The sequence below is a fragment of the Lathamus discolor genome, chromosome 5 (genome assembly GCF_037157495.1).
Source record: "Lathamus discolor isolate bLatDis1 chromosome 5, bLatDis1.hap1, whole genome shotgun sequence".
Classification (NCBI taxonomy): domain Eukaryota; kingdom Metazoa; phylum Chordata; class Aves; order Psittaciformes; family Psittacidae; genus Lathamus; species Lathamus discolor.
Window position 1 is genome coordinate 52,807,231 of NC_088888.1, and position 26,669 is coordinate 52,833,899.

The 26,669-nt window shown below is 37.5% G+C and overlaps 1 protein-coding gene across 9 annotated transcripts in view; it reads right to left on the reverse strand.

Annotated features, from left to right (window-relative positions):
- Nucleotides 1-26,669, reverse strand: part of TMEM200A (transmembrane protein 200A) — a 54,141-nt gene that overhangs the window by 3,575 nt on the left and 23,897 nt on the right. The window contains exons 2-3 of one of the 9 annotated variants that reach the window (XM_065680888.1): nucleotides 12,857-13,023; nucleotides 12,109-12,243 (exon numbers count right to left, since the gene is read on the reverse strand). The exons of 4 other annotated variants lie outside the window; for them this stretch is intronic. Coding sequence is in view for 2 of the 5 variants with exons in the window: in XM_065680886.1 (XP_065536958.1) it covers nucleotides 12,857-12,888 (32 nt within the window). In the remaining 3 variants the exon portion in view is untranslated. Of the gene's footprint in view, nucleotides 1-12,108; nucleotides 12,244-12,856; nucleotides 13,024-17,364; nucleotides 17,489-22,797; nucleotides 22,876-26,669 lie in introns of those variants that run through there. 4 more of the 9 variants (XM_065680886.1, XM_065680894.1, XM_065680887.1 and 1 more) reach the window with 4 other exon arrangements.

Sequence of the window (26,669 nt, forward strand, 5' to 3'; positions counted from 1 at the left end):
GCTTTTATTAAGCCTATTCAGATCACCTGAGTCTACAGATACTTTGAACTACACAGAGTAGTTCAAACTCAGAACCATTTTTGTCTTTCGTAATAAAGCTGATTCTCTTTTATGAATATATAGATTTTTTTTCTCCCCTTCTTGATTCCTCCTGGACTACAACACAAGTAGCTGTAGTCCACAGTTTAATTTACCAGATAAGAAATTTTCATAAATTTCAAGTTCCTTAATTTAAAGCTTCATCATTTATAAGGAAAATTATTCATTTGAGACATAGTTTCACATCTGGCTATCTATTACACAAGAAATATTAATGAGCATGGGTTTAAACAGAGAAAGACATGTTTGACAGTTTCATATGAGTAAGAGCAATAAATGGAAAAACACAGTTAGGGTAACAGGTTCACACTTACACAGGGCAAGTTTAGATTAGATATAAGGAGGAAGTTCTTTACTGTGAGTGTGGTGAGGCACTGGAACAGGCAGCCAAAGAAGTGGTAAATGCTCCATCCCTGGCAGCATTCAAGGCCACACTGGACAGAGCCTTAGGCAACATGGTCTAGTGTGTGGTGCCCCTGCTCATAGCAGGGGAGTTTGAACTAGATGATCTTAAGATCCTTTTGAACCCTAACGGTTCTATGATTCTGTGATTCTATAATTGTATTTTATTTTATAAGGCATCTTAGACTCAAAAATAGTTTCTGAGCTTTATTAATTAATACTAGAATGAATACCAGATAATATTATAGAGTAAACTTGAGATATTGTAAGCCAGGTATGAAAAAATTACGTTCTCTTCAGTGGCATTACTAGGCTCAGAGATAAAGAAGGCTGACAGTCTGTTGCAGAGGAAAAGACCGTCAAAGTTGGGGATGGCTTAATGAGCAGACACAGCTAAAGTTGGACTAGGTGAATAATGTGAGAGGCTGAAAAGCAGAGGCAAAGCAAGTCACTGACTGCTTGCAATTCACAGGCCTCAATTTTCATCAGATCTTTTAAAAAACATATTTAAAAAAAAAATCCTAGCAGTGCACCCACGGGAAAAAAACAACTAGATTTATCATGGTATGAGAAACAGACAGATGTATATTGGGACATTACCATAGATTTCCAACACTGCAAGCAGGTGTCAGATAAGCATATCTATGAACAGAAATCGGTTCAACCCACCCCATATGAACTTGATCATGAAATTAATAGGGAATTTGAGAAAGGGGCCAAGAGGAAGGGCTAATAAAAAAAAAAATAAAAATATCCACTGTTCATTATTACCTGTTCAGTAGCAATTTAGATGACAGACAGAAAATGTAGCAACCTGAACTCCCTCCCTGCACCAACTTTATTCTAGGACAGAGCACTTCCTTTCTCTGTAAGAAACCTTTTCTTTATGAAGAAAGACCTGAAAAAAGGCCTAGGGTGCTAAGTATACAGCATTTTCTGAACTTCTGAAGGAAATTCGTAGCATTATTCCAAAAATCTCTGAAATTTCACTTATACTGTCATGTTTCATGTTCCTCCGGAAATTCTCACCATTTGCAATTCCCTTCCATTTTTATGCTGTCATCTGGGCAATTTCCATAGTTTGATGCCAATTAATTTCTTGAATGCTTCATGAAAAGCCTTTTTTTATGTAACAACTGAAAATCCCCCAATGAAAGTTATTTGACATTGATAGACTTTAAAAATTAAACCAAAACTTTCTCATAAGCTGATGTGTTTAAGGGTTTCTGCCAAAACAAAAGATCATTATTCTGCAAAACAATGTTTTGAATCTCTAGACAGAAATAAATATGACTTGTCCAGTATAAAAGCTGTTGTGTTTTGTCATTACTCAATTAAATGTAGTTAGTTTTCTCTATGAAATAAATTACAGTAATGTGAGCATATCTTTACTGAAATGAATAAAGATTTAGCTATAATCTAGTTTATTCCATTATTCTTTTCCAAATCCCAGACCTCTGGGTGAGGGGGAAAGGAGTTTCCATATTCATATAGCATTTTACAGGCACACATCAACTCACCCTGTCCATTCTCAGGGCTGCCAAGGAACTCCACAAGTAAGGCAGGTTAGGGCTAAACCATACTCTGCCTGTTGATAAGATTTGTGCTTATCACAGCTACTTGGATTACACCAAAGGGTGAACTGTGTAAACTCACATTGTCTTGTTAATTATTTTAAACAAACCTTTAGCAAGAGCTCCTCTCTAACTCTGAAAAGAGCCAATAAAAACATTCTTAAAAACTGCATCTTGAAGTGTCTTTCTATGGAAAGTTCTCATTTGCAGATTTTGCAAAAAATTGCAGAAAAAACACATCTCAATTTTGTTATTAAATGAAGGACATATAGAAACTGAGATCTCTTGAAGTTGAAGTGAGACAGGAAGCAAGATCTCTCAAGCCATGTGGCTGCCTTCCTCCCAGCATTTCAGGAGAACATGTTGTTCTTCTGTTCATTTTACCTGCATCAGAACTTGAGCACAGGGGAGAGAAAGTCTGGCAGTAACAAGGTACAAGTATATTTTATACGTAGAAAGACTCTTTCCTGAGTTGTTCACATCGATATTATTAAATCTTCTTCATGGAAAAAAAACACAACCAGCTTTGTAAATAATAATTTGTAATAAGCTACAGTGTTAGCAAGGGTTATAAGCTACTTAACAGCTGAATTTTGATCTCTTCTACATCTAGTAAAATCAATGGTATTAACAGACATATCGCTATGAGATGATTTCATTTCACAATGACAGCTTTTCAGAAACTAATTACAAAGAAGTGCATATTAAGATGTAAACCTTTTTTTTTTTTAGGAAATGCTACATTTAGAATAAAATGACATTGTATACACATTTGATTTATTCTGCAATTCTTTTTAGTTTGCCCACATAACAGCCATAATGAGTGCCAGTGACAAATGCTGCTTCTCTTATTTAACTTAGTACAGTGATTACTTTTCATTTTACCCTCAAGTTTGAATTCAGACTTCTGAAAGGAAAGACTTAAAAGACTGACTCAGAGGTAAATAAAGATTGCATGAAGAGCTCAGACAGCATCTCTTTGGTGGCGCTGTGAATGACACAGGCTGGCTCTAAAATGAATGATAAAATGGATGTGGAATACAGAACAAAAAGGAAGGGACAAGCCTGTAATTAATTTTACAAAACACAACTGTCTTGCAGATACAAAAGCACTACAGCTGCCAAATTTCTTTTGAACAAATGTTGAGTGACTCTCTAACCTCATAGCTGCTCTCTTTGTTTCATTTTCAGCAAGATCAAGTCCAAAGGCCAGGACAGCTTAGTGTTTTAGTCTCGAAAGAAACAGTGGCCCAGATTTACCTCTAGATTTAGCTTTGCTTTGCAATGTGGTGTTGTTATGGAGTGGCCTTGACACCAGCCCTTTCAGCCACTCAAAGATCGGCCAAGAAAAGCCTGTTTTGGTAGAGATTCTGCAGAGCAGCTCCCACTCACCCTCACTCTTAAACTCTCTTTGCATTGTTCACACAGGAGAATGACTCAGGCTTTTTCCCTATATTACACTGGCTACCCAAGTCAAGGCTGCCAAAGAAGCTGAAAGGGATTCTCCTTTATTACCTTTCCATATGGGGAAAGGTTGCTCAGATGCTCCACAAAAGGCTGTCATAAAGGAAACGTAAGAAAGAGGGTAAAAACAGCTTCTATAAAACATTTTGTTGTGAGTAACCACTAGACTTGCATTCACCAAGCAACAAAGTCAGGAGGTCAAACAACTCAAATCAACAAAGAAATAGTAGATTCGCTCTGTGATACAAAGGTAAGGCATAGGTAAATTATAGACAAACTGTAATTTAGCACAAGTGGATAAGGATCCCTCTTTTCTACCAATACATCAGGCTACCACGGATGATCAGACAGAAATACAGTGCATTTATGCTGCTAGCATTACCCACACCTGACTTTGCCAGCCTAGAGAAAGGAAGGGAGGCAGGTAAGCTGGGATCTCACTAGAGTAGCTGCAGTGCACAGAGCAACCTGAACAGCTTGGACATGCCCACAGGGAGGTATGGCAGATAAAAGGAGTGACTCAGAGTCCTTTCGAAGCTATGAACTGTCTACAGAAGTAATACCCAGTTATCCTTTGGAAGCTAAGCAAATGACAAAGTGGGTGGGATAGGATTTCATGGGATTTGAGTCCAGTTGACTCACTGATTGATTATCCCAGATATAAGAGATGTGTCAACTGCAAGAACCAATTACAGACTGCACATTTCTGTTTTAACAGCAACTGAGGCAAGAGCTGCTATTTAGACAATGGCTCCAGTGCTAAGCAGCTTAGGAAAATCTGAAAGATGTGTGTGCAAGAGCACAGATTCGGTGGAAGGAACTCCAGCTTGTTCTAGTGGCTCCAGCTAACATCTTCTGGTACCACAAACTATAAGCTACTTATTTCTTTTACCTAAGAGGCTGCTACCTTAATATCCCTCTTTTTTAAAATCCCTATTTCCTCCTTAATGACTAGCATCATCTTAACTGTACTGCTGTCAACTAACTTTTTTTCAGAGATGTGACTGAAAGTGACTCAGATTTTAACAAGAGGACAAATTTTAACATAAAGGAAAGTTTCTTTTACCTTTGAAAAACCTGGATGTCTAGAAATGAAGCAGGTATGTAAGAGACTGCTTATAAAATATTTCTCTTAATAAAGAATGCAAGTGATAATAATAGAACTGATAACATAACCGAGTAAACAAAGCAATATTAAGCTGTATTTAATACATTCATACTTTCCTCCCGATACACAATTATACATATCAATGTTATCGATGCATAGATGTTGTCATCTGGTACAATCTATTATATTCCAAAGATAAAAATATGCAACTTCATAGGCCCAAGGGAATTAATCATTCTGGTAGAGATGATACAGCAACAGCAAAACAGAGGGTAGCTCCACAAGAAGCAGAAAAAATCACTTCAAATTACATTTTTATTTAGCAGTTTAACAAGTAGCCCCCTTCAAGTGCCTAGCATACCAATGGGACCACCTTATAATGCACCCCCCTACTCACATCCATTCCTCAAAAAATGACCTGATGGAACAGATTAAAAAAAGAAAAGGAAGCAAGAATACAGATTTTCTCTGTGTTCATGATTATGGGATATTTTAAATGTACTTTAATTGACAATAGGTGAGAAGAAAGCACGTGAAATGTGGTATCAAAAATCTTCATAACCTCAGCTGGGTTTTAAAGTCATGCTAGCAAAAGGATAGGAAACTGCATGCCTATTTAAAACATTAAAGCTTTGAAATTTCCAGCTGAAAAGTTCCTTTTTATCAAAGTGACTTTGATACAACTCTGAAGGAGCCACAGTGAATATATCAAATCTCTGTTTGGACTAACATTCATCCGATTTTATTAGCAAGCCTGGGCCATGACATTGCCTATCCTGACCTTTACAACTGCCCACTGCCTTGTGTTAAAGCAGGACTCACACAGCTAGGAACATCCAAGAATGACTATGAGTAACGCAACTTCCTAATCTAGCCTTCCTCAAGCTGTTACACTAAGTGTCTGCATAATGACTCAGTGGAAAGGTTATAAAATTACCACAATTCACAAAAATGACATTAAAAATAATAGAATCTTTAACCCTCTGTCATTATTTGGAGGGGGGAAAATAAAACCCCAATCAAATTCAAATCCAAAACAAAACAAAAAACCCAACCCCCCCAACCCATTTTTATAAAATCATACTTCATTACTATTAAGTGAACCTCTCAACTGGACAAGGAATAGAACTTAGTTACAAAGATACAACTGATTGGTACCCAGCCTTTCACAGCTAATCTGTGTCAGCAGCAGTGCAAGCCTTTCCTTCCTTTAGAAAACACATGCAAGTGAGCTTGAAGAGCATCATTTATTTTTCAAACAAAATTTTGGGACATACTGTCCAAGACAGCTGACTCAGGAGGTCAGAGCCCTGGTTCATATACACAGTGTGAATATAGGATCATAAGATACTGGATAATCCAAGCTAAGCAGGAGCTTCGGGGGTCTCTAGTCCAACCTCCTGCTCACAGCAGAGCCAGATGCACAGTCAGACCAGGTTGCTTAGGGGTATGTTCAGTTTGGCCTGGAAACACTGTCCCCAGGACAGAGCTGGCATAGCTCTCTGGTCCCACTGCCCCACGAGGAGAAAATTCTTCCCTATATCCAGTCCAAACCTCTCTTGTTGCAAATGGTGTCTGTTGTCTTACGTCCTAACACCATGTGGCACTGTGAAGAGCCTTTCTCTGTCTCCTCAGGAACTTCCCTGTAGGTACTGGGGGATGTTGTTAGGTCCTACCAGAGCTGCCTCTTCTGCAGGGCTGAACCAAACCCACTTGTTCATTCTCTTTGCTGAAGCTCTCTCAAGAGCTTCGGCTCCTGACCTTCCCAGGGGCTCCATGCCAAACTCGCTCCAGTCTACCAGTGTCTGTCTTAACATTTTATTAGTGTGAAATTCCTTTTTTAAAATCACCTGAGATTTTATTTGGCTCTAAACTAGCTTGAAATAATCAACCAATAACTATGAAATTTCAACTAAAAATTACAAACTCAGAAATACTGATAATTGTAAGTTAAGATGTCCATTGCCCAGATTTGGGGAATGCTGTGACTGCATTCTTGAAATCACACCAAAGAAAAATTCCTTTCGGATTCCTTCATCATTTACAGTATCTCTCATATACTTTAATTATTTCAACTATTATGCAAGGTCAAAAGTAAGCTGAACACCCAGCAATATTGCACAAAGATGAGTGCCTGAACTGCTTATCCTCTCTGTTATTATTTCTTCAGCCAGAAAGTTTCAGTGGGTCATATATTGTAATTCTATGCAAAATCAGCAACATTCAATATTGGTAGCATTACACAGAGCTCGTTAGCCACTCACAAAAGCACAGAGCACACATCAAAGAGAGAAAGAAGGAACCTGACTTTCTATATTTTGCTTTCAAGACACTGCTTTATGACTTGGCCTAGATTTGGTGTACAGGCTTTTGCCTGGCCCAGTTGCACTTTCAAATTTGTTCTGTCCTCAGATACATCTGTAGCGCCCTGCGGTAAATCAGGTATGAGTCTACAGAAGTTCATTGATTTTACCAGCATAAACCTCAAGTAACATGAGTTTGGCACCAGGCCTCTTACGTCTAGAACAGCTCCACAGGGATCATGCACTAAACCAAACATGTTTTCAAGGCCACAAAACATCTGTCTCATGCAACCTAAACCCACCTGCCCCACCATCGTCATGTGTGATGTCCCAAATTTCCAGCTGTCCAGCCCACAGCAGCTTTACCAGCTTAGCTCAGGTCTTTGATGACAGACTAAATAAACATAAGCTCTCAGACACTGGATGTATTTGTTTGTGGAATGCCTACTGTCATCTCTGTATCCAAGGTATTAAATTATCAATAAATTGAGAGCTGTAACTTGTTCTCAGATGTGTGCACTGGTACCTTCTTTACTTATGCATGGAAATTTTCACTTATGCACAGATACATCATGTCCTCTTCCAAAGTATGTTACAGAACTAAATCAAAAAGCAATAGGGAGCTAAAAATAAGACTGGAGAAACAAAAATTGGGAGAAGCTTTATTAGATTTGCAGGCAAGGTGTTTAAAAGGTGGTTCCTAGAAGAAAAAAATAGAATATGCATATAGGAAAATAAAAGCCAATATAGTAGGGTTTACTTTTGCTTTTATTTGCTTGCATTCTCCAGTTTGCCTGAGTTTTTCCACTAAAAAGCAGCTAGGTTGTTTTGTTTGGTTTTTCTAGCCTAAACTGAGTAAGGTGATAACTATCCTGTATGACTAAAGTGACAAAACCTGTCTCTAAGCTATTTTAGCACTTCAGTTTGCGTACAACCATTTTCTAGTGAAAATCAGTATCACAAGTGGAAGCAGATACTGGCTGTTTAGCCAAATATTCATAATTATTTTAGACATATTTGTCCATTCACATTATTAGTATTCATATTTAGCCATTTAAACAGATGCTGGGTTATCTATGTTTACAGGTGAAATAAGTAGACTATTTTAATTATTTTATGCCACACAATCTATCTGCTTTCAGTGTTAACAGAAAGTAAAGTTTTCCATTGAAAATAATCACTCTAGGAGCACAATCTAATTTAAAATGTGGAAAAGAAGCATCTGGATCTTAATGCATTTATTCAAGTTTGCATTTTTTTTTCACTTTTTATCTTTTAGACATTACAAAAAATGAAAACAAGGAGCTTCTTTTAGAAGAAAGAAAGTGAAAACTGTGAGGTTTTTCTAGCAACCCTAGAACTGAAATCCAAAATGCACAGATCTAATAGGAATTCTGAAGCAAGCTTGAACAACACAGGTCAGAGTATTGATCAGCTATCAACCACATCATAAAATAAATTTTATAAAGGTCTCTAGATGCTTCTGAAAGACTGAGTGTGTAAAAGCAGAGTAAAATGTATGCTCACTGTCATCTACTGCAAAGGAAAGGCATGATTAAATACTCTAGGGCTCTGTGTGCCAGCTAAATTGAGTTTCCTAATACAAAATGAACACGAAACAAGATCGAAACTGTTAGGAAACATCTTAATTTACAAGTATTAGCATTTTGGATTCTTCAGTTCTTATGCACAAAATTTCAAATAAAACAGTGACAGGCACTTGGTATGGACGTATAAAAGCACAAACAGTGCTGGAGTGCTCTGGCTACCATGTACACTCACATCATCTAGCTTAACTAGCAATCTCTTACTTGATTTAATCAGAGGCAAAACCTCCAGCCTAGACACACACTTAATGTAAGCAGTGACCAGCTGTCATGAGACCAAACAAATGTCCTTATCTGCACTACATGCTCAGTTAATCATGTCAATTAGCAGGTTCTAACAACTGTAATTTCCCACTGTATACAAGTGCAATGATTGTAAGATCAAATAATACCAGGAACAGTTAGGCAGTAGGTCTTTCAAAGAAGGTGTAAGTAATATAGATATTAGATATGAAATAAAATCTATTTGCTCCACAACGAAGATGTCTGAGCAAAGCTTTCCCACTGACCTAGGAAATACTTCTTGCTCTATAAAATGTACAAACTTAAAGGAGTAGAAATCAGGATGCTCTGTTTACTGTCAGAGACCTAGAACCAATCTTTCAAACACACTCAAATAACGCAACCACATTGTGTGGTTCTATTTGAAAATCTCAGTGCCTGATAGAGGTACAAAAAACATGCGCTCAACTTAGCAGAAATTAAGGACCTATGATCAAAAAGTAACTGTGAAAGCCACAGGCTTAACCCTGCTACTTGTTAGCTAAACCTGGCAGCATAATTTTAAATTAGTGGCCGAGACTTTTCCTGGTTCCCTGGGTGCCCCCAGCCACAAGGTGAGAATGTTTATATGGCCAAAAGGAACACCTGCTTCAGCACAGCTGAGCTGTGGCCCTGTACTATTGTTACACTCATCTGCTCTGTCATTGCCTTCTGAAATGCTCTTTCATGACTATGATCTGAGGAACACTTACAAAAGATGGCTCAGCATTAGGACGTTCTTCACACTGAAGACCTTCGTATGAGTTAATTTGCTCTGCCAAGAAGCAAGACAAATCAGTCCCTCCTAATGTCTCTGTTGCCATAATTAGCAAAGTCATAGTATCTGAGCTGTCACATTTAAAGTCAGTTCCAGCACCTCTACACTAACTTTCAGTGACTCATGGGCGCAGGTGGACTCTCAGATAGTTACAATATAATTATATTCATCCATAGGGGCATAATAATCAGTGTTGTTTAGGTCATTCTGTTCAAATAGGTTTTAATAATAAACCAAATAGGGCATCATTATATTATTAGGACATTAATAGTGGAATGAAAATTTTCTTGATTCTCAGGAATCCCCTGAAAATAAGTAAACTGGTTAGTGTGATGCTATTCCCAGTAAGTCAACAATAGTTTCAAATGCTAGATAAAAAAAAGGGAGACTCAAGCACTGTTTCATAGAGAATAGAAAGCACAGTTTAAAAATACTTCTGGTATCCTTCACATTCAAACTTTTTTGCCCATTAATGGATGTCACAGAAATAAATGATGATTTAATTAACAGTAAAAGTCAACCATGTCTTCAGCTGCAGACTACAGTGATCGAGACACACATCCACATGGGGGCATCAGTAGAACCTATAAGCATCCACACTGCTACTCAGCTTGTTGACTGGTAAACACAAGTTCCGAAGTACATATAGAAGCAGGAGTTTCAAGACACAAAATATTATTTTGTGCATATAAAACAATAGAAATGTCAATATGAAGGCTTTAGATCACTCCCATTACATAAATTATCCCTCACAATTTCTTCTGTACTTCTAATCAACTCTATTATCACTTCTGTTATAACCACTCTCCTTGTGCTGTAATACCCAAAACCAAGGATACTGTAAAAAAAGAAGAACTCACACGGGGCCAAGTAGAATCATAGAATAGTTAGGGTTGGAAAGGACCTTAAGATCATCTAGTTCCAATCCCCCTGCCATGGGCAGGGACACCTCACATTAACCATCTCACCCAAGGCTTCGTCCAACCTGGCCTTGAACAGTGCCAGGGATGGAGCATTCACAACCTCCCTGGGCAACCAATTCCAGTGCCTCACCACCCTAACAGGAAAGAATTTCCTCCTTATATCTAATCTAAACTTCCCCTGTTTAAGTTTTAACCCATTACCCCTTGTCCTGTCACTACAGTCCCTGACAAAGAGTCCCTCCCCCGCATCCCTATAGGCCCCCTTCAGACACTGGAAGGCTGCTATGAGGTCTCCACGCAGCCTTCTCTTCTCCAGGCTGAACAGCCCCAACTTTCTCAGCCTATCACCCAAGAGTACTGAGACGCTAAGAGAAAGACATGCTGAAATGCTGTGGGTCACATTTATAGAATTGTATCTTAAGCTATGATAAGCAGAATTCACTTACACAGATAAGTGATTTGCTTAGGAAATCCTTTTTTCCCTTTACCATGAATAATATGTGAACAGCATTGGGAGTTAAGGCCAAATAATTCCTAGTACATAAAGTAAGGCCAGTTAAGTAGAGCAAAACTGCTACCTGCCCACTTTCACTTGCTTCCAGAATGCCCAGGTGTTGTTCACACAGGGAACTTTACACCTAGCACAAAATTTTCTTTCACAACCCTTAAAGATCTGCCTCCCTCACCTCAAACATCTACACTCTATCCTGTTGCCCTACATTTCAATCATATGCAGCTTTTCCCTGAGACCAAAGCCTCTGAAATACGGCAAAGCGGCTGTTACTTCATTTTGCATCTGTGAATCAGCGTATGCCTGTCCTGCTGTTTTGCAGAAAACCAGCTCCACCCAGTTGTTCCAGTTAGATTGAGTCACTTACAGACAGTTTGTGGAATAACAGGCTGCCAGGCCTTAAAAAAAAAAAAAAAAAAAAAAAAAAAAAAAAGAGAATATTCCTTATACTGCTAGCTAAAGTGTGGTGTCGTAGTTAAAGACCTATTAATGGCTGCGCTGCAGAGAGTATGCTAGTTTATCCAGTATGCTGCACAATTTCAATGCCTTCCATTCATGAAGTCTCTACATCCCTGTTTTAACATCCTTGAGCTACCCTGTGTAATTAAAAACACCATTCGAGTTGACCCATATGATCAGGACAGATGTCAATACTGACTGATACTAGGTAACGTTAATTTTAGCAGATGATAACTTTTATTAGCATGCATTACAGGTTGCAATTTATTCACAAATGACTTAGCTCCTTGAGGTCCTCTCTAACATTGCTATTGGTACATCTTATACGCTATTAATATTTTACTTACTTTTAATTTGCCTGGCTATGGTCACTCTTAATTAAAAAGACAAGTATGAGTTTATTTTAATGAATATCCTCCTGACTTACACAAAGCCAGCATAAAGTTCAGAATCAAGCACTTATAAGTAAGGCACATTTAAACTAAAATTAATACATAACTGAAGCTATTCGAGGCACCTTGTTACAAACTGTTGGTTGATCTGTGATGCACATATAGATGGCATGAACAACTAAGAGATTATTTCAATAATGATTTAAAAGTCAAGACAGAAAATATACCGTCAAGTTTTTCCAGTTAGTGTAAAGTTTACATTTTTGTTGTATGTCTTTAGGGACTTCTAAGCTCATCACGGAGTATTTGTAGATGTCAGTAAGTCCGGTATGCCTAAATCTTTAGCCTTAATTCTAAATGCACTGTCGAGGAGAAAAGAAAGTAAAGGTCAGTAAAACTCAGCAGACTACCGTGTACCAACAGATATAGCATGGGTTACTTTTTTTTAATTTTAAGAAACTATTGATAAAATGCCAGCTCTGTGTGTGAAAAGCAGGATGAAGAAATGAGGAGAAGGAGGTAAGTCGAAAATATATTTATGGGTTGAGCAGCAGGAGGCTGCTAGCTGTCCACCACAAAGTTTTAAGTTCAGAGTATATGGGAAAGAATGAAATACAATGTCACCAGTTACTTATTTTTTCAGTAGGCAGCTAGCAATGTGTTAGCAATGCACCAAATTACTTGAAAAAGATTTACTTAGATAGAGCAACAAGCAAAACTAAAATTAAAATTATCCACATATAATAGAATGTATTCTATAAAATTCATAGAAAATAATCAGAATACTTCTTAACTAATGGTTATGTATGATTCCTCTTTTCTCACAGTTGTGCTTAAAGGTCACTGTTTAATCCTTGTCCCTCCTAGTGGACAGACAGCAGCAATGTCAGTGAAAGTATGGAGTAAGAGACAACAGACATTAAAATGCAACAGACATTAAGATACAACAGACATTATGAAGTAATTGGGACTAACCAGATTAGTACAGTTAACACCAACCAGAGCATGCCTGAAGTGTAACCAGTCTCTAGTTTTGTTGAGATACTGTCCTAAAAGTTCAATTCTTAAGACAGGTGCTAAGTTAGCTCTTTCACTTCTTTGAGGAAGCCTTGAGGGCTTTGATTCTGCAGAAAAGACACTTCCTAGAAAACCAAGGGTAAAGTAAATGGGTTAGACAGCTGTATTACTATATATATATATATATATATATATATATACACATATATATATATACATGAGTTCAAGTTCATTATGTGACTAAAATGTGAATTAAGTAATTACTACTTGTTTAAGACAATGAAAGTACTGCAGCAATGCCACAGTAAGCCAGATACATAAGAAAGTAAAAGAACAACTGTTATTTTTTCTAAAAATATGTCCAGGAATTAGCAGAGCAAATATCAGGAGGAAAAACTTTTGCACAACATGAACTCAGCTTGACATTTGAAATAGTGGCTGATAGAGCTGCAAACACTGAGGACCACCCAGAGTGAATAAAGAGGTAGAGGACTATACAGAGATGAACCAGATAGTGCAACTATGTCCAAACAGCCAGGAATGTCAGAGATAAAATGTAATTTAACCAATGCAAATGCCAGAAAAATGAAGATAACGAATGAGAACACGCTAGGAGGCAAGGAAAAATCAAATCAACAAAGAGACCTACGCAAACAGTGGAAAACCATGACAGATGAGAATGAAACCAAAAGGGAAGGTAAAAGAAGCATCTGTTTATGAGGACTGTTTTATTCACAGGAGATGTGTAGGGTCTGTGGGAGTTAACTAGTTGGATACATTTGCAGCTGCTGACAGATTTGGAAGCTGATCACATCCCCCAGGTTCAGCTGGGGGATAAGATTTTACAGAACAAGAACCTTATTCTCCTTTCACATCACACTGTTGTTTTTCCTCTACAGAAAGGATCAACCATCCCCTGTTCAGTGGCTGAAATAACTGCTTCACAGGTGCTTCATTTAAGACTTCTCATTTACCCTTCAGTTTTCTTTATTCTAGAGCATTGCTAAGATAGCAAAAAAATTTCCTACAGTCCTAGAAGTCCAAAAGTCTGGGACTGCTCTATACTCAGTATAACTAACTAGCATAGCCACCATTGGTCAGAGAAGTATGCAGTACTCTGAGCTGTTCGTAAGCACCTAAGCCTCAGTCACTTGTGCCAGATGGCTCCCTCGGAAACATGCCTGCATTGCCCTGGTACACGAGTGCAGCTTCTCACGCTGTAAGCAAGGCATACCCCAACTGAGAGTGTTCCAAATTCCAGCCAATTCTGATGCTTCTGCCTTTCAAATAACTGTGAATTTGAGGAAAGGTTTAACACAAGCCCCCTGCAAATTTTCATGGCTGATTGCTGAGTGGGTGGAAGAATGGGTCAGAACAGAGCACTTGCAACATCTCTGCTGTAGCCCTCAAAAGCTAAATTCAGCAGCGGAAGATCCAAAGACAAGATATCTACTACATAATTAGAAATGTAAATCTGTACTATCAGAAAATAAGATCGATCATGCTGGTTTATTTGTTCTTGTTGGCAAATTTCTGTTTGTTGCAATGTTTTATTTAGGATCTTTGAAGGACTTCTGGTCAGCTGCAAATGGCAACCATGAACATCACCAGCTTTTCAGATTGGCTGAAAGCTGTGTTTAGATTTTTCACTTGGACAGTCCATCTCCATACAGTTCCAAGTCACATTTTCCAGGCCATGGAGAGATGCTTGTATAGCAGATCTCTATTATGCGCTTGCTGATAACACACAGTAGTGTTTTTGTGCCACTTACGCAGAAGGAGCCTTCCATACACCTAGGAACAGTCAGTGACAATACTGAACCTGATGGTTTCCCAAGGTCTGTTACAACATGCCTTTGCCGTTAACAGCAACACAACGTTTAGCTCACTGCTGCTAAAAGCAGGAACACAGTATTACAATCTTAATGCCCAATATTTGTCTGCTTTATTTAAGCTGACTTAAATCTGCAAACAGAAACCCAGCTGAGCACTCTTTTCCTAACTTTTCAGTTCATAATCCATATGTGGATCCATAAATACATCATGAAGACTTCACGTCTGAGAAACAAACTATGACCCATTTTACATAAAGCTTTTGTGTGCATATCATATGGAGCCACACTAGAATCTTAGCAGATTGTGAAATCAAAAAACCCCAGATGAGTAAACCTGCTCTGGGACCAGGGGGGCAGATTCCTAAATAATCCCCAAAACTGGAAGGAATTATTGCTTCTCCAGCTCTTACTAGTCATCTTAACAAAGATGACTCCCTTGCATGCAGTTTACATGCAGAAACCTTCTTGATGAAATATTCTGACTTACACTGACATCATTACAGAAATGTCAGTTTTAGTATTAACGACATCATCATCCTCTGGCGCCATAAATATCATCCCATGTGATCCTGCTCACAGAGCATCAACATATGTAAGGAGATTCTAATTTCCTTTCTATCTAAGGTATGATAAAGATCACACAGTTCCTAAAAGCAGGACCATGATGTCACCTAAACTGTTTTCAGAACTGCTGGAACATGGATGTCACTCTGAAAGCCTCATGTCCTGTGAGCTGAGAGGTGGAGAAGAGTGGAGATGGCCATGTGCCATTTTTTTCCAGCTTGGAAACTCGCAATCCATGCATGACGTGGCACCCTATGCCACCCCTATTCTATTCTACTGTTGTTATACTCACAAATAAACATAGTGACACCTGTCCTTGGTGTCATACAGTCCTAATCACATTACGCCACTGTTTAGTACTTGTTCTGAAAAAGCATTACTGAAGCACGTTGATGAGGTGCAGTACAGCCAACAGAGTATTTCTATGAAACCTTCAATTTTCCAGCACTTCCTGATTATCTTCTGATTTGAGCCGTGTGACATAACTGAGCATTAATATTGATTTTTGAATTTAATTACAGACACTTTGGCTTGGAGAGCTGTGACATGCTGAAATTCAATTGAACTGGGCTTGCTCTGGCCTCCTTCAATACACACTGCGCTGATTAATCCAATCCTGTTCTGATTTTCTGCAACGCAGGCTACATTTATTTGTTCCCATTCCTTCACAATGAATGCTGTCCAGCATTTGCATCCCTGATTCAGCACTGGTTAAACATATGCCCCTACTCAGCTTGCTATACTTTGTTGAAACTGTTATCACAGAAACCTATTGCTTTATAAAGAACAGGGTCAGTAAGAACAAGACGCAGGAAGGGCAGGTAGGAACTCAACATGTGTTTTAGGGAGGAACTTACAGATTTAGATTTGTATAGGCTACAATAGGCATGTATTACTCAGAATACCTTTATTCTTCTACATCTTTATTCCTACCTTTTCTTTTTGAGAGGACGTAGTTGTATTGTAGCTCTGTTTTTAAGAACATTTATTTCACCAAAAATATAAGTAGATTACATCTACTTAGTGCCAGCACTTGAGGATTGATGTTAGCTATGGGATAGTGACAAATACTTGCTTACTCTGTTGGCTTACTGACAGGGTAAGGAAGTTAAGAAGACCTGATTCATGTTTCTTACCTATAAAATCATAACCAGACCCCAGCATACTGGAACCTCCTTTTAGTCAATATCAAGATAAAATGGTGTTCCAGGATGTCCAGAATACAGCTATATAAATTATGTCATCAGGAGATTATTACCAGTAGAATTTAAAAGAGTTTAAAAAGCTTAATATCCATTCATAGAACAGCTAACACATGAAAAAAGCTCAGAGCAAAATTTCCAAGAGTGATTCAGAACCTCTTTCAGAAGTTACCTGGGAATCCTAATTCAAAATGGAAATTTTGTTCCTGAATTGCTTAAAAGTTTTTGACACTTTTACCCTTAGGGTCTGAACCTTCAATTTCGGAAAGGTTCACCTTTAAGCATTTGAGGATTAGAACTTCACCGTTTCCATCTGTTAACCGAGCCATGGCTCTTTTGCTCTGACCCTATAACACCCTCTTCAAATTCCTATTTAGTAATTACCAAGTAGGTTATAACTGTTCCCCCTAGACAGCTATTCTGTCCCCATTGCTGCCTTTTTCTCCACATACATCAACCTTATAAAGAATTGGGTTTAAGACTTTCAGGCAAGCTTACAACCAATGAATTCACACCTTGCTGTCTTTAGGTGTGCAGATCTGTAGGGCTCTGCAGTCTAATGGTCTTTATTAATGGGAAAAGGAGGAAAACCACTTCAAACAAGTATTCACAGGCCATATTGTTCACTGCCCTAATGTGTTTATAGGATGGCGTCTCTCATTAATTTGGGACCAAATCTTTGCATTTTCCACTTTTATTTCAGCAGTTCAGTCTGCCTGAGGTTTTGAGTTTTACACAAAAAGCAGATCTAAAATGCTAAATGATGCCCAAATTCAGTAATACCTCCTTCAAATTACAGTAGGCTTTATATAGCAACAAAATATAGGATGCATGATTGTGTTCATGAAAAATAAAAAAACCCAACCTGTCAATTCCGAAGGCGTTAGCAAAGTTACTATCAAAGATTTACCAGTCTTCTGCTGAAAGGACCTTTCTAATCATAAAGTCTTTCAATTTTGCTTTTTGAAAATATGCTTCCTTGTAGTTCACAGCCCACCTGTGAACTTCTGAAGAGCTCTTCTGTAGAAAATTACAGGGGAGGGGGGAATAATAATAACATATCGTGAACATACATGGAAAACATTATTTATTATAAAATATTAGTAAGACATATGGGCAGCAGCAATAGTTTCCTCAAAAGCTCTCTGTCAGCTGAGCATCTAACCTGGGGACTTAGCATCAATATTATTAACATGCTTAATAACAAAAATGCTGAAATATATGTAAATTCAAAATCATGTGTCTTTCGACTGTTGTACAAATGATTTTACAAGGGCTACATTACTGAATGTACCACACATTCAAAATTGATTTGTTTACACAAACAAAAAAAGTTAAACATATTAACAGAATAAACAGATTATGTAAGGGTTTGTGGGTTTTTTTTCCCTATATAGTCTGCCTTGATAGAACACTGAAGCTGGTCCCTAGGCAGTGTCTTCTTCATAGGGATCACTTCATATTTGACATTTAATATTCAGCTGCACAATAGACATTGTGTTCTTTTTCCACACAGAATTAAAAAGAAAGCCATGCTTTGTACCATGTCAGCTGCAGCACTTTAACATTCAAAATAAGTTCTACAAATATAAACTCTTGGCAATAAGGTGAAAATGTTTTTTTTTATTATTATTTTTAATTACTCTCTCTTCAATTCTGATCTCAAATCCAAACTAAAATCTAGGGAGAAAACAATTAGTTTAGTCCGTTTACCAATGGTAAAGATAGCACCAGATACTGTTTTAAAAAGGTAAGACTGGAAAAGATGTATGCTTCATTACTTTACAACCAAAACCCATTTATGATCTTTTTTAGTAAATCTACAGCTGACACTTTAAAAGTGAAGTATTTGTTCCCACTCACTGGGATCACTTTACCCCAGTGTCTAGAAACATTATTCTCACTTCCAGCTCCATTTTATTCCTGGATTATGCTCATTTTATTCTCATTTGGGTTTGTGTAAGATATTTTGAGGTAGTTGTAGACAACTGTATTTTTGAGATGCACCTCTGCTGTTGAAACAACCCACTTCTGTTCCTCTCTCTAATGAAATAATTTGTTTCAGTACCTTCAGAATACCCAGTAATAATAAACAGGACAGATTCATCACTTCTTACATTCTCAGAGCACTTGTTTGACCCATCAGTACATTTAGATGTATGCTAAACTTTACGAATACAAATACTGCAGCTGACCTTGACAGCATTACAAGTGTGCTTCACATTTTTAAGCTAAAATGCTCTGTGCATTGATGGTTTGAAGCAATATGCTCCTCAAGTTGCAGACTGAGGCCAAGGGAGCAGGAAGTCAGGATCTGAAGCAGCCAACACAACAGCAAAAAAAGCCAATGCAGTGAGGACAAGCTTGTGCCTCAGTTAAACATTTGCAGGGAAAGGAAGCGTTGGTGTTCACTTTTAACACAGTAATTCTTATTTCTTTAATCATACTTACCTAATACTACTATAGCAATCTATACCATATTCACATATAATTCAGATGATGAATTAGAAATCAAAGAAGAAAAAAGTACTCTACCAGGTATCAGTGAATATCTGGTGAACTGTAGCACCTAACTTGCATCCTCTCTGTGTCTGGTAAAATGTGCAAGAACTGCGTTGCCAGTTGTAAGGCATACTAACCACAGAAAACAGATTTACCCCTAGATTCCTTTATTATAACAAAAAGATACTTTAATTTTCATTATTATATAATGAAAATACTATCAGCAAATATTTAATCTATTGGAGCTTACAAAGCTTTTGATTTCAAATATGAAATGTGAAGTCTTGTTTCTTTTGATTTCTTTTTTTAATGCAGTCTGGTTCTCATGTGGGTGAAGACGAAACACCCACATTCATTACACTCATTGATGTGTAACCCTTCACCTTCTCTTCTATTGCATGTTACTTGTCTGATGTCCAGCCCTTTCAGTCTAGTTTCTTCAAAGAATTTTGTACCTTATGAGAACAGATCTGATTAAAATTCTCCTATCGCCACTCTAAAGCCTGTTACTCATAGTCTTCTACAGTCTTCTCTTTAGTCTTCTCACAGTCTTCCATGCTCATCAGCCACGAATGAAGAACAGCTAAAGACGTACATGTTATACTGTAAAATCTATAGGGCAGGTACATTGTAGATGATTCTTTTTTGTCTTCCAAGCTGTGCAGAAGTTCACCTTGATGCACACACAGCAGGTTATGTAGCAAGGCATCCCTTCCTGTTCCCTCAAGTCAATAGCAAAAATCTAAGTCAATTAAATTTTGCATAATTTTTAATTAACAGAAGATTTAAAGTGTTTTCTGTTGCTAGAAACATCTCCAAAATTAAAGCAAATGCTCTGAATGATGTTTGCTTTGACACTAACTAAAGAAATCCTTTGGAAATATATAAAGCAAAACTTTTGGTTCAGTTCTAGTCACTGGGAAAAAGTGGCCTCATAGGCCCCATTGGAACCATCCTCACAGACGCAAAATCTTGAGATCAGATTGTGTACTATACTCCTCAGGGGAACATTATTAAAAAAGAGATAAACTTGCAGCCAGTGAGATTTAGATGGATTGTTTGTACTAAGCATAAACACAATGTTTTCTCGAGTCCCTGCCTGCCAGGCACCCTCGATTAACAAAATTAAATTCTCCTATCATCGTAGACAAAACACAGATAAAGAATTGCCTGTATACTCTCATAAGCCAAATATCATATACTTAAGAGAGTATCTGTTGCTCAACAACAGTGAATTTAATTATTTTGTATCAACAGCAAATTTAATTATTTTATTTATCTGTGAACATTTACATGAAGACATATAACTTCGCATTTGCATCTTGACATGACTAATGAAAGTACAATATTTTGTCTGCAACTAATTCACTTCACTTAATATGGCAATGACTGATTTCATTTTCTGGTGTGGAGGACATTCTGTGACACAGTCAGTGTTGCTTCAGAACCTCTGAACTTAAATATCTCAAAATAGAAGGCAGAGTAATAGATATTATTTTTCTGTCTCTTTTTCTCTTTATCACTGAAATTACCTGCTGTATATCAGAAGATTTTTCAATTATGTTATAGTTAAGCAAATGCTACTGTTATTGGTGCTCAATTCACAACAGGAACTTTGCATTACTAAGGCATATAAAATTAGGTCTGTACATGTCTTTTTGGATTATGCTTAGTATAATTTATTGAAAACAAATTAGAAAAAAAAATCATCTACAATTAGAGGCCTGGTCCTACTTTTCTAAGTACATATAAAATTGTGATTGGCTTTTATGAAGTTTTGAACATGCAAGGAATACAAAATGATATTAAGTTGCCCCTCTAAAACGATACAGGATTATGAATACCACATGACTATGTTGTGATCAAAGGACAGTGGTGATGAGATCTTTTGAATTTTGAGAACACAAATTTACAAACCTGCCCTCTCTATGTAGAACAAAGTTAGGTATTTTAGTTCAATTTCTAATTGTTTTAAACAGCCTTCAGAGACTTTGCACACTGTTGCCAAAGTGTCTTTCCACTGGTCAGTACTGGGTTGATGGTTGGACTCTATGATCTTAAAGGTCTTTCCAGCCTAAACAGCTCTATGATTCAAAGCATTTCTTTCACACACAGTACCATAATTTGGAAGCTACACAAATATGGGCAACACCATAGAATAAATAGAATATAGTATGCAAGAATTAAATTTTTTTTAACAGCGCTAGTTTTTCAAAACCAAAATATAATTATTTATAATATTTTCTAGAGGATATTCAGTAACATATGTGCCAACTCAGCATTCTGAATTTTAGTTGCCGATATGCTGGGAAATCTTAGGCCCAGTAACCTTGCAGTGATCCTAAAAATGGAATGATACAGAAAATTGTTTGGATGTGAACATAAATAGCTTTCAGCTTTCTTACCAAAATCTTACCCACGCAAAACTAGTTCTAGGTCAAACAACAGATTTTTTTCTATGTTTCATTACCATTTTTAAAAAAGTTATTTTAGGGTGATTTTTGAATAAAAACATGTTTTTGAAAGGAAAAAAAAATAAGTTTCAGTTTCAACACTCAAAAAGTATTTTGGCTGCTTCAACATCTGTTTTCAATCATTATTGACAATTATATGGGTGCCCACACAGGGTATGTGTTCTTTTAATCTATACTGCATTTTTGCAAACAGACTTCATTAGCAAAAATGCTGTTCTGATATATATGTAGCGTATTCTCAATTTCAGTTCCATCCTACTTCAACATTTTGACAATTATTAAATAAAAAAGATGATGAAAAGAAACTTTACAGCAGTTCTTCCTTCATATTATTGTCAACTCTGAGTGGGAGTGAAATGTTTCACACGTAAAAGTGATTTTTTTAACCAAAATATTGCACATACAGAAAATGAGTCATATTATAAATCACACAACTTCTGTCAAAAGAAAGAAACACTTCACATAGAACTGACATTCATCTGGTTAAAAAACTATCTGTTTCTATGAAATATGATTTTGAACACCACAAATCATAAGAAACTTTTATACAATATGCACACCATTTTCAGATCCATACATTACCAGCTGTCAGAGACTGCAGCCAGGCTTGCCCAGTTTTCCAAATTCTTTTCTTTGCAATGGAACATCCTACAAGCCTGCCAAGAGCTGAAAAGTTGCTGCCCAAATACAGGAGTCTTATTAGAACTGAAGATGTTTATGGCAATGATCAGTTATTTCCCCTTAATGTATTTCATTGTTCTCTCACTGAAAGCTACTCTTGGGTGCCAGAATTTTTAGTTATTCCTGTTTGCTGAGGTTTATAAAGAATGGACTTTAAAATGGTAGCTGCAACGCTACTTTAAATCAGGAATCTGTAGCAAATGCATATTCTCTAATGGCAAGTGCCTTTCTGAACCCTATTTTCACTACAGCTTTTTGTTAGACAACATACTAATCCTAAATAGAAGCTCAGTTAGGAAAACTTCCTTGCAGGATATTAATCCCATTCATAGCAGCCCTGTTGCATCTTCCTCTCTGCCAGGCAAAAGACTGCACATATTCACAGAAGCTCCAATTGCTGCCTGGGGACTTCAGAACAGCATTCACTGAACTTTCATTGAAGTGTCCCCTCTGTCCCCTTTTTCGGGCTACCAGCCTGGTATCATACGTATCTACTGGAATCTGCTTATCATAAGATAAGCAGAGAAGTAGAACAGGTGGTGACAACAGATGCCATTGCTTCAGACAGGTGAAAGGATATGGTTAAATTCACAATCACATAACTCTCATCAATCCCTCAACCCATGTATTGTCACAAATACCTTTTGTCACTGGCAGTAGTCCTCTGTATGCACTCCAGCTGTAACTAACTTCCATGCAGTCTCATTTCCCGACTTTGACACTGGTTACCGTAGTCAGCTTCATGATTAGCTTCAACATTCAAATTACTTAAATTTCTATAAAACATCATGTAACTGCTTACAGCTGACATTGGATAAATATTAACACGTAACATGTAATTTAGAACTGAGATATCAAACACTGCTAAGACCCTGCTAGGACACTGCTATATGACCTCCAACTGAATGCACTAGTGAAATTATGACATTTTTTGATGCAGGATCAGCCTCTAAGTTGCCAGGAATCAGTACTGCAAGATATTGAGAACTCTGGCATCCAATGCTCTGAAATAAATTTTTAGCCTGAGACGCATTATCAGGAGAGCAGGTTGCTTAACACCAGACCCACACAGGAATCTTCCAGTTCAGAACAAAGCCACCACCTTGACCTGGCCTTACTCCATACTTAAAATTTACACATAGCTAACTAAAATAAAAACAAACTTTAAATACTTTCCTCTGTTTGCTTTACTTGATGAAGCAACAATTGAGAGCAACTAGAAAAACTCCACATTTTACCTTTTCTTAGTTTTATTTGCCAAGTATTTTTTTACAGCAAGTTTCTCCTAAGTGTTTTTTTCAACTGTTATTTGTAAGAGCTTTTCTACATGACAATATAGAAAGCAGAAAACAAGAGCATTAGCATTTTCAGGAGCACTCGGAAGTCTAGTATTTGAAACTTTTATTAGGTACTGATTTCTAATGTATGTTGACTTTTAATATTCTTTAATACACAGATAATACATACTTAAGCCAGAAGAACTTTACAATTATTTCCACTAGTCCCAACACCCAGCCATAAAACTCACAATGAAAAATAAAGTGTGATGTCTTCCAGGAAAAGACTTCAAGAAAACTGCATCATGCCACCAGCCAAAAGGCAAACACCAAATTCCAGTTTCCAGAGCCAAAATGCCTAGGAAAGACTAAAAAGCAAAGAGGGCAGGCCTTAGCACCTGTAATTCAGCTAGTAAAATACTCATATTCTAAATCAGTGATTATTCAAACTTCTGATGTTTGTAGACACCTAAAAAATTTCCAGTGCAACCTCATGTATAGTTAATATATGTGAACTTTTTTCCCCTCAGTCATAATCCAGAAGTAGTCTTAGAAGTTGTTCACAGACCACAGACCCTTCCACTCTCCATGGAGCCCAAAGATCACATTGCAAAAGCCAGACAGAAGTTCAGCAGCTAAATGAACTGCCTTTTAAAAGTAATTGAAATCTTAGAAGACACATTTGTGAGGGAAAATTACGGGGGGGGGGGGGGGGGGGAACTAAAACAGAATCAAAACATATATATAATGTCTTGATTGTATGTAAAAAAGATTCCATAGAGGTGTCTGGATATTGTAGCAAACTTTTTGACTTGCTAACTTCTTGCGGGCAAACCCTACTGTCCTCATCCCACAGTAAATACAGATCTCCAAACTTCTTACGTCCTTAATGGATTGCTGCTGAAAGTCAGTGGCTAAGTCTCATGTCGACTGACTTCCCAATGACAGAACTGGGGAGTGATCATATATCAAATCTCTTCATGCCTGTTATATCTCTGCCAAATAACTCAATAAATCTTCATGGCAAACTGTTATTTTAGCAGCCAGATGTCTTAAACAGGCACACGTGCTATGAAGCAGATCTTCCACACAGATGGGTCCAGGCGCTTCATGCTGATTCTGACCGAATCAGACATGGCAACATGTGCATCCCTACACTCCTTACTAGGAAACCCTTAGTAGTTTCTGAGATAGCCCATTTCCTTCAGCCAGAAGGTGTTTCTAATACATGTAAATGGGGGGAGTGCTATGACAAATTAAGAAAGATCTCTGCAACATAACAATAAGTAGACCTGATCAGAAGTAATGAAAATAAGAAACTAGAAGTAATCAGAAGAAACAAAATACCTACACTATGCAGCTTTTACTCATAGGCAGAAAGCATCCATACATTAGCCTAAGAACCAGAATGGGAGGAGGGGGGAGAAAAAATAAAAAAAAAGGGTAATGTCTGTCTTTAAGAAGATTAGTTTTCCTGGAGTTCATGGAATTTTCAAAATATATAAATAGGCCACTACTTTTGCACAAATGTTCACATTGGTTGCTTATTATTCAGTTCATCTGTGTTAATGATTAAGCCACCATAACTGATTTATCATTTTCAATAGTCTCAGAATTCAACATTCCAGTCTGCAAATGCCAAATGGAAAAACACTTAGGCAATAAAGTAAAAAGTCCCTGGATGCTGTTTATCAAAGTTGTAACATCTGAAAATTAATTCAAATGCAGGACACCTGCTGCCCTGGTGTCATAAAAATCCACAGCTGCATTACAAGCCACATACATTCTCTCAGGGTATCTGCTGAGATGAGGGAAAAGAACCCTAACCCCACTAAGGAAGACCAGCTAAAAAAACTTCCATCTGTAATCAAGATATTGATACAGACATGGCATCAACATAGAACTAAAATTCAGCCATATTCTTGAACACAGGGTAGCAACTTGCTGCCTATACTTGCAGGCATTCTTGCCACAATCAGTACTTTGTTGGCTAGAATCTGTTGCTGTGACTCATCTGAGTTATCACCACAACACAGGAGAAATCCTGCTGTGATCTACAGTCTGTTCAATGTAGGAGTACTACAGTAGCTCACAGAAATCACTCTGGGGCCCTTACAGATACCAAATAGTACCTTCTTCTTTTAGAAACAATTCAAGTGGAAATAGGGCTACTCTACTAAGTAGAATTTTATTTACTCTTGGTACAAATGCAACAGCTAGACCTTGATAATTCTTAAGAAAAATCCATTTTCTAACACACTGTATAAGGCAAATTCTAAAATCCTTGAGGCCAAACAACTAATACAATTTTCAGTGTTCCCTACGAATGATTTTGGTACTTCTGTAGAAGGCGGTGTCTCCTTATTCCACTGCCAGTGCTCAACTTTCCTATGTGCCGCTTTCTCATTAGGATCTGCCCACACCTTCCTCAGGTGGGATTTGACTGCCTCTCACTTGGTCACCAAGGATCCCCCAAATCATACTGCTAGGCTTCCTTGCTCTCCCTAGCACTCTACATATCTCTCCCTATAACTCTGTATTTGGATATGTGTTCCTCCAGCTCTTCTCCATCCTATCTGCACTAAATGTTTTCTTCATTCACTTTATTCAACCTTCCTCATTTTTTTCCTATTTAGGAGATGGAACCATTCAGGATGTTAATTTTACTGGAAGGATTGTAAGATCTGAGATAAAGATCTGTTATGCCAAAAATGCTAGGAGCTGGAACCAACAAGCTCTTTGACCTACTGTAATGTTTCCCACACTCTGATTTGTGCACAATGGGCAAGTGGAGATCCAGGGAACAGAACAAAAACATTGAAACAAAACAAAAAAAAAAACCCAACAAAAATAACCAAACAAAAAAACCCACAAACAACAACAACAACAACAAAAATTTAGCAAGATAAAACTCTAATGACAATTAAGAAACTCGTAGATAGGATATGTTCACAAGGCTACTAAAACGGTGACTGGAGCTCTTCTCAATTAAGCTCAGCAGGGTTGGGTGCTGCTATGAGGGGAAGTACCCTCATGCATGAAGTCCAGTGGATTACGTGCTTTGCCCCGCTGCATCCAGCCCTAGAACTTCTCCAGTTCAGTCTTGCAGTGCCCTTGCAGAACATGAGAATCAGATGTGCCAGGGCAAAAGTTACTGCAAGTTGCAATGGAATATATGAACGCTTTGTTACTCTTCATTAACAACTCATGCTAAGACACTAAAATACAAACTGTAG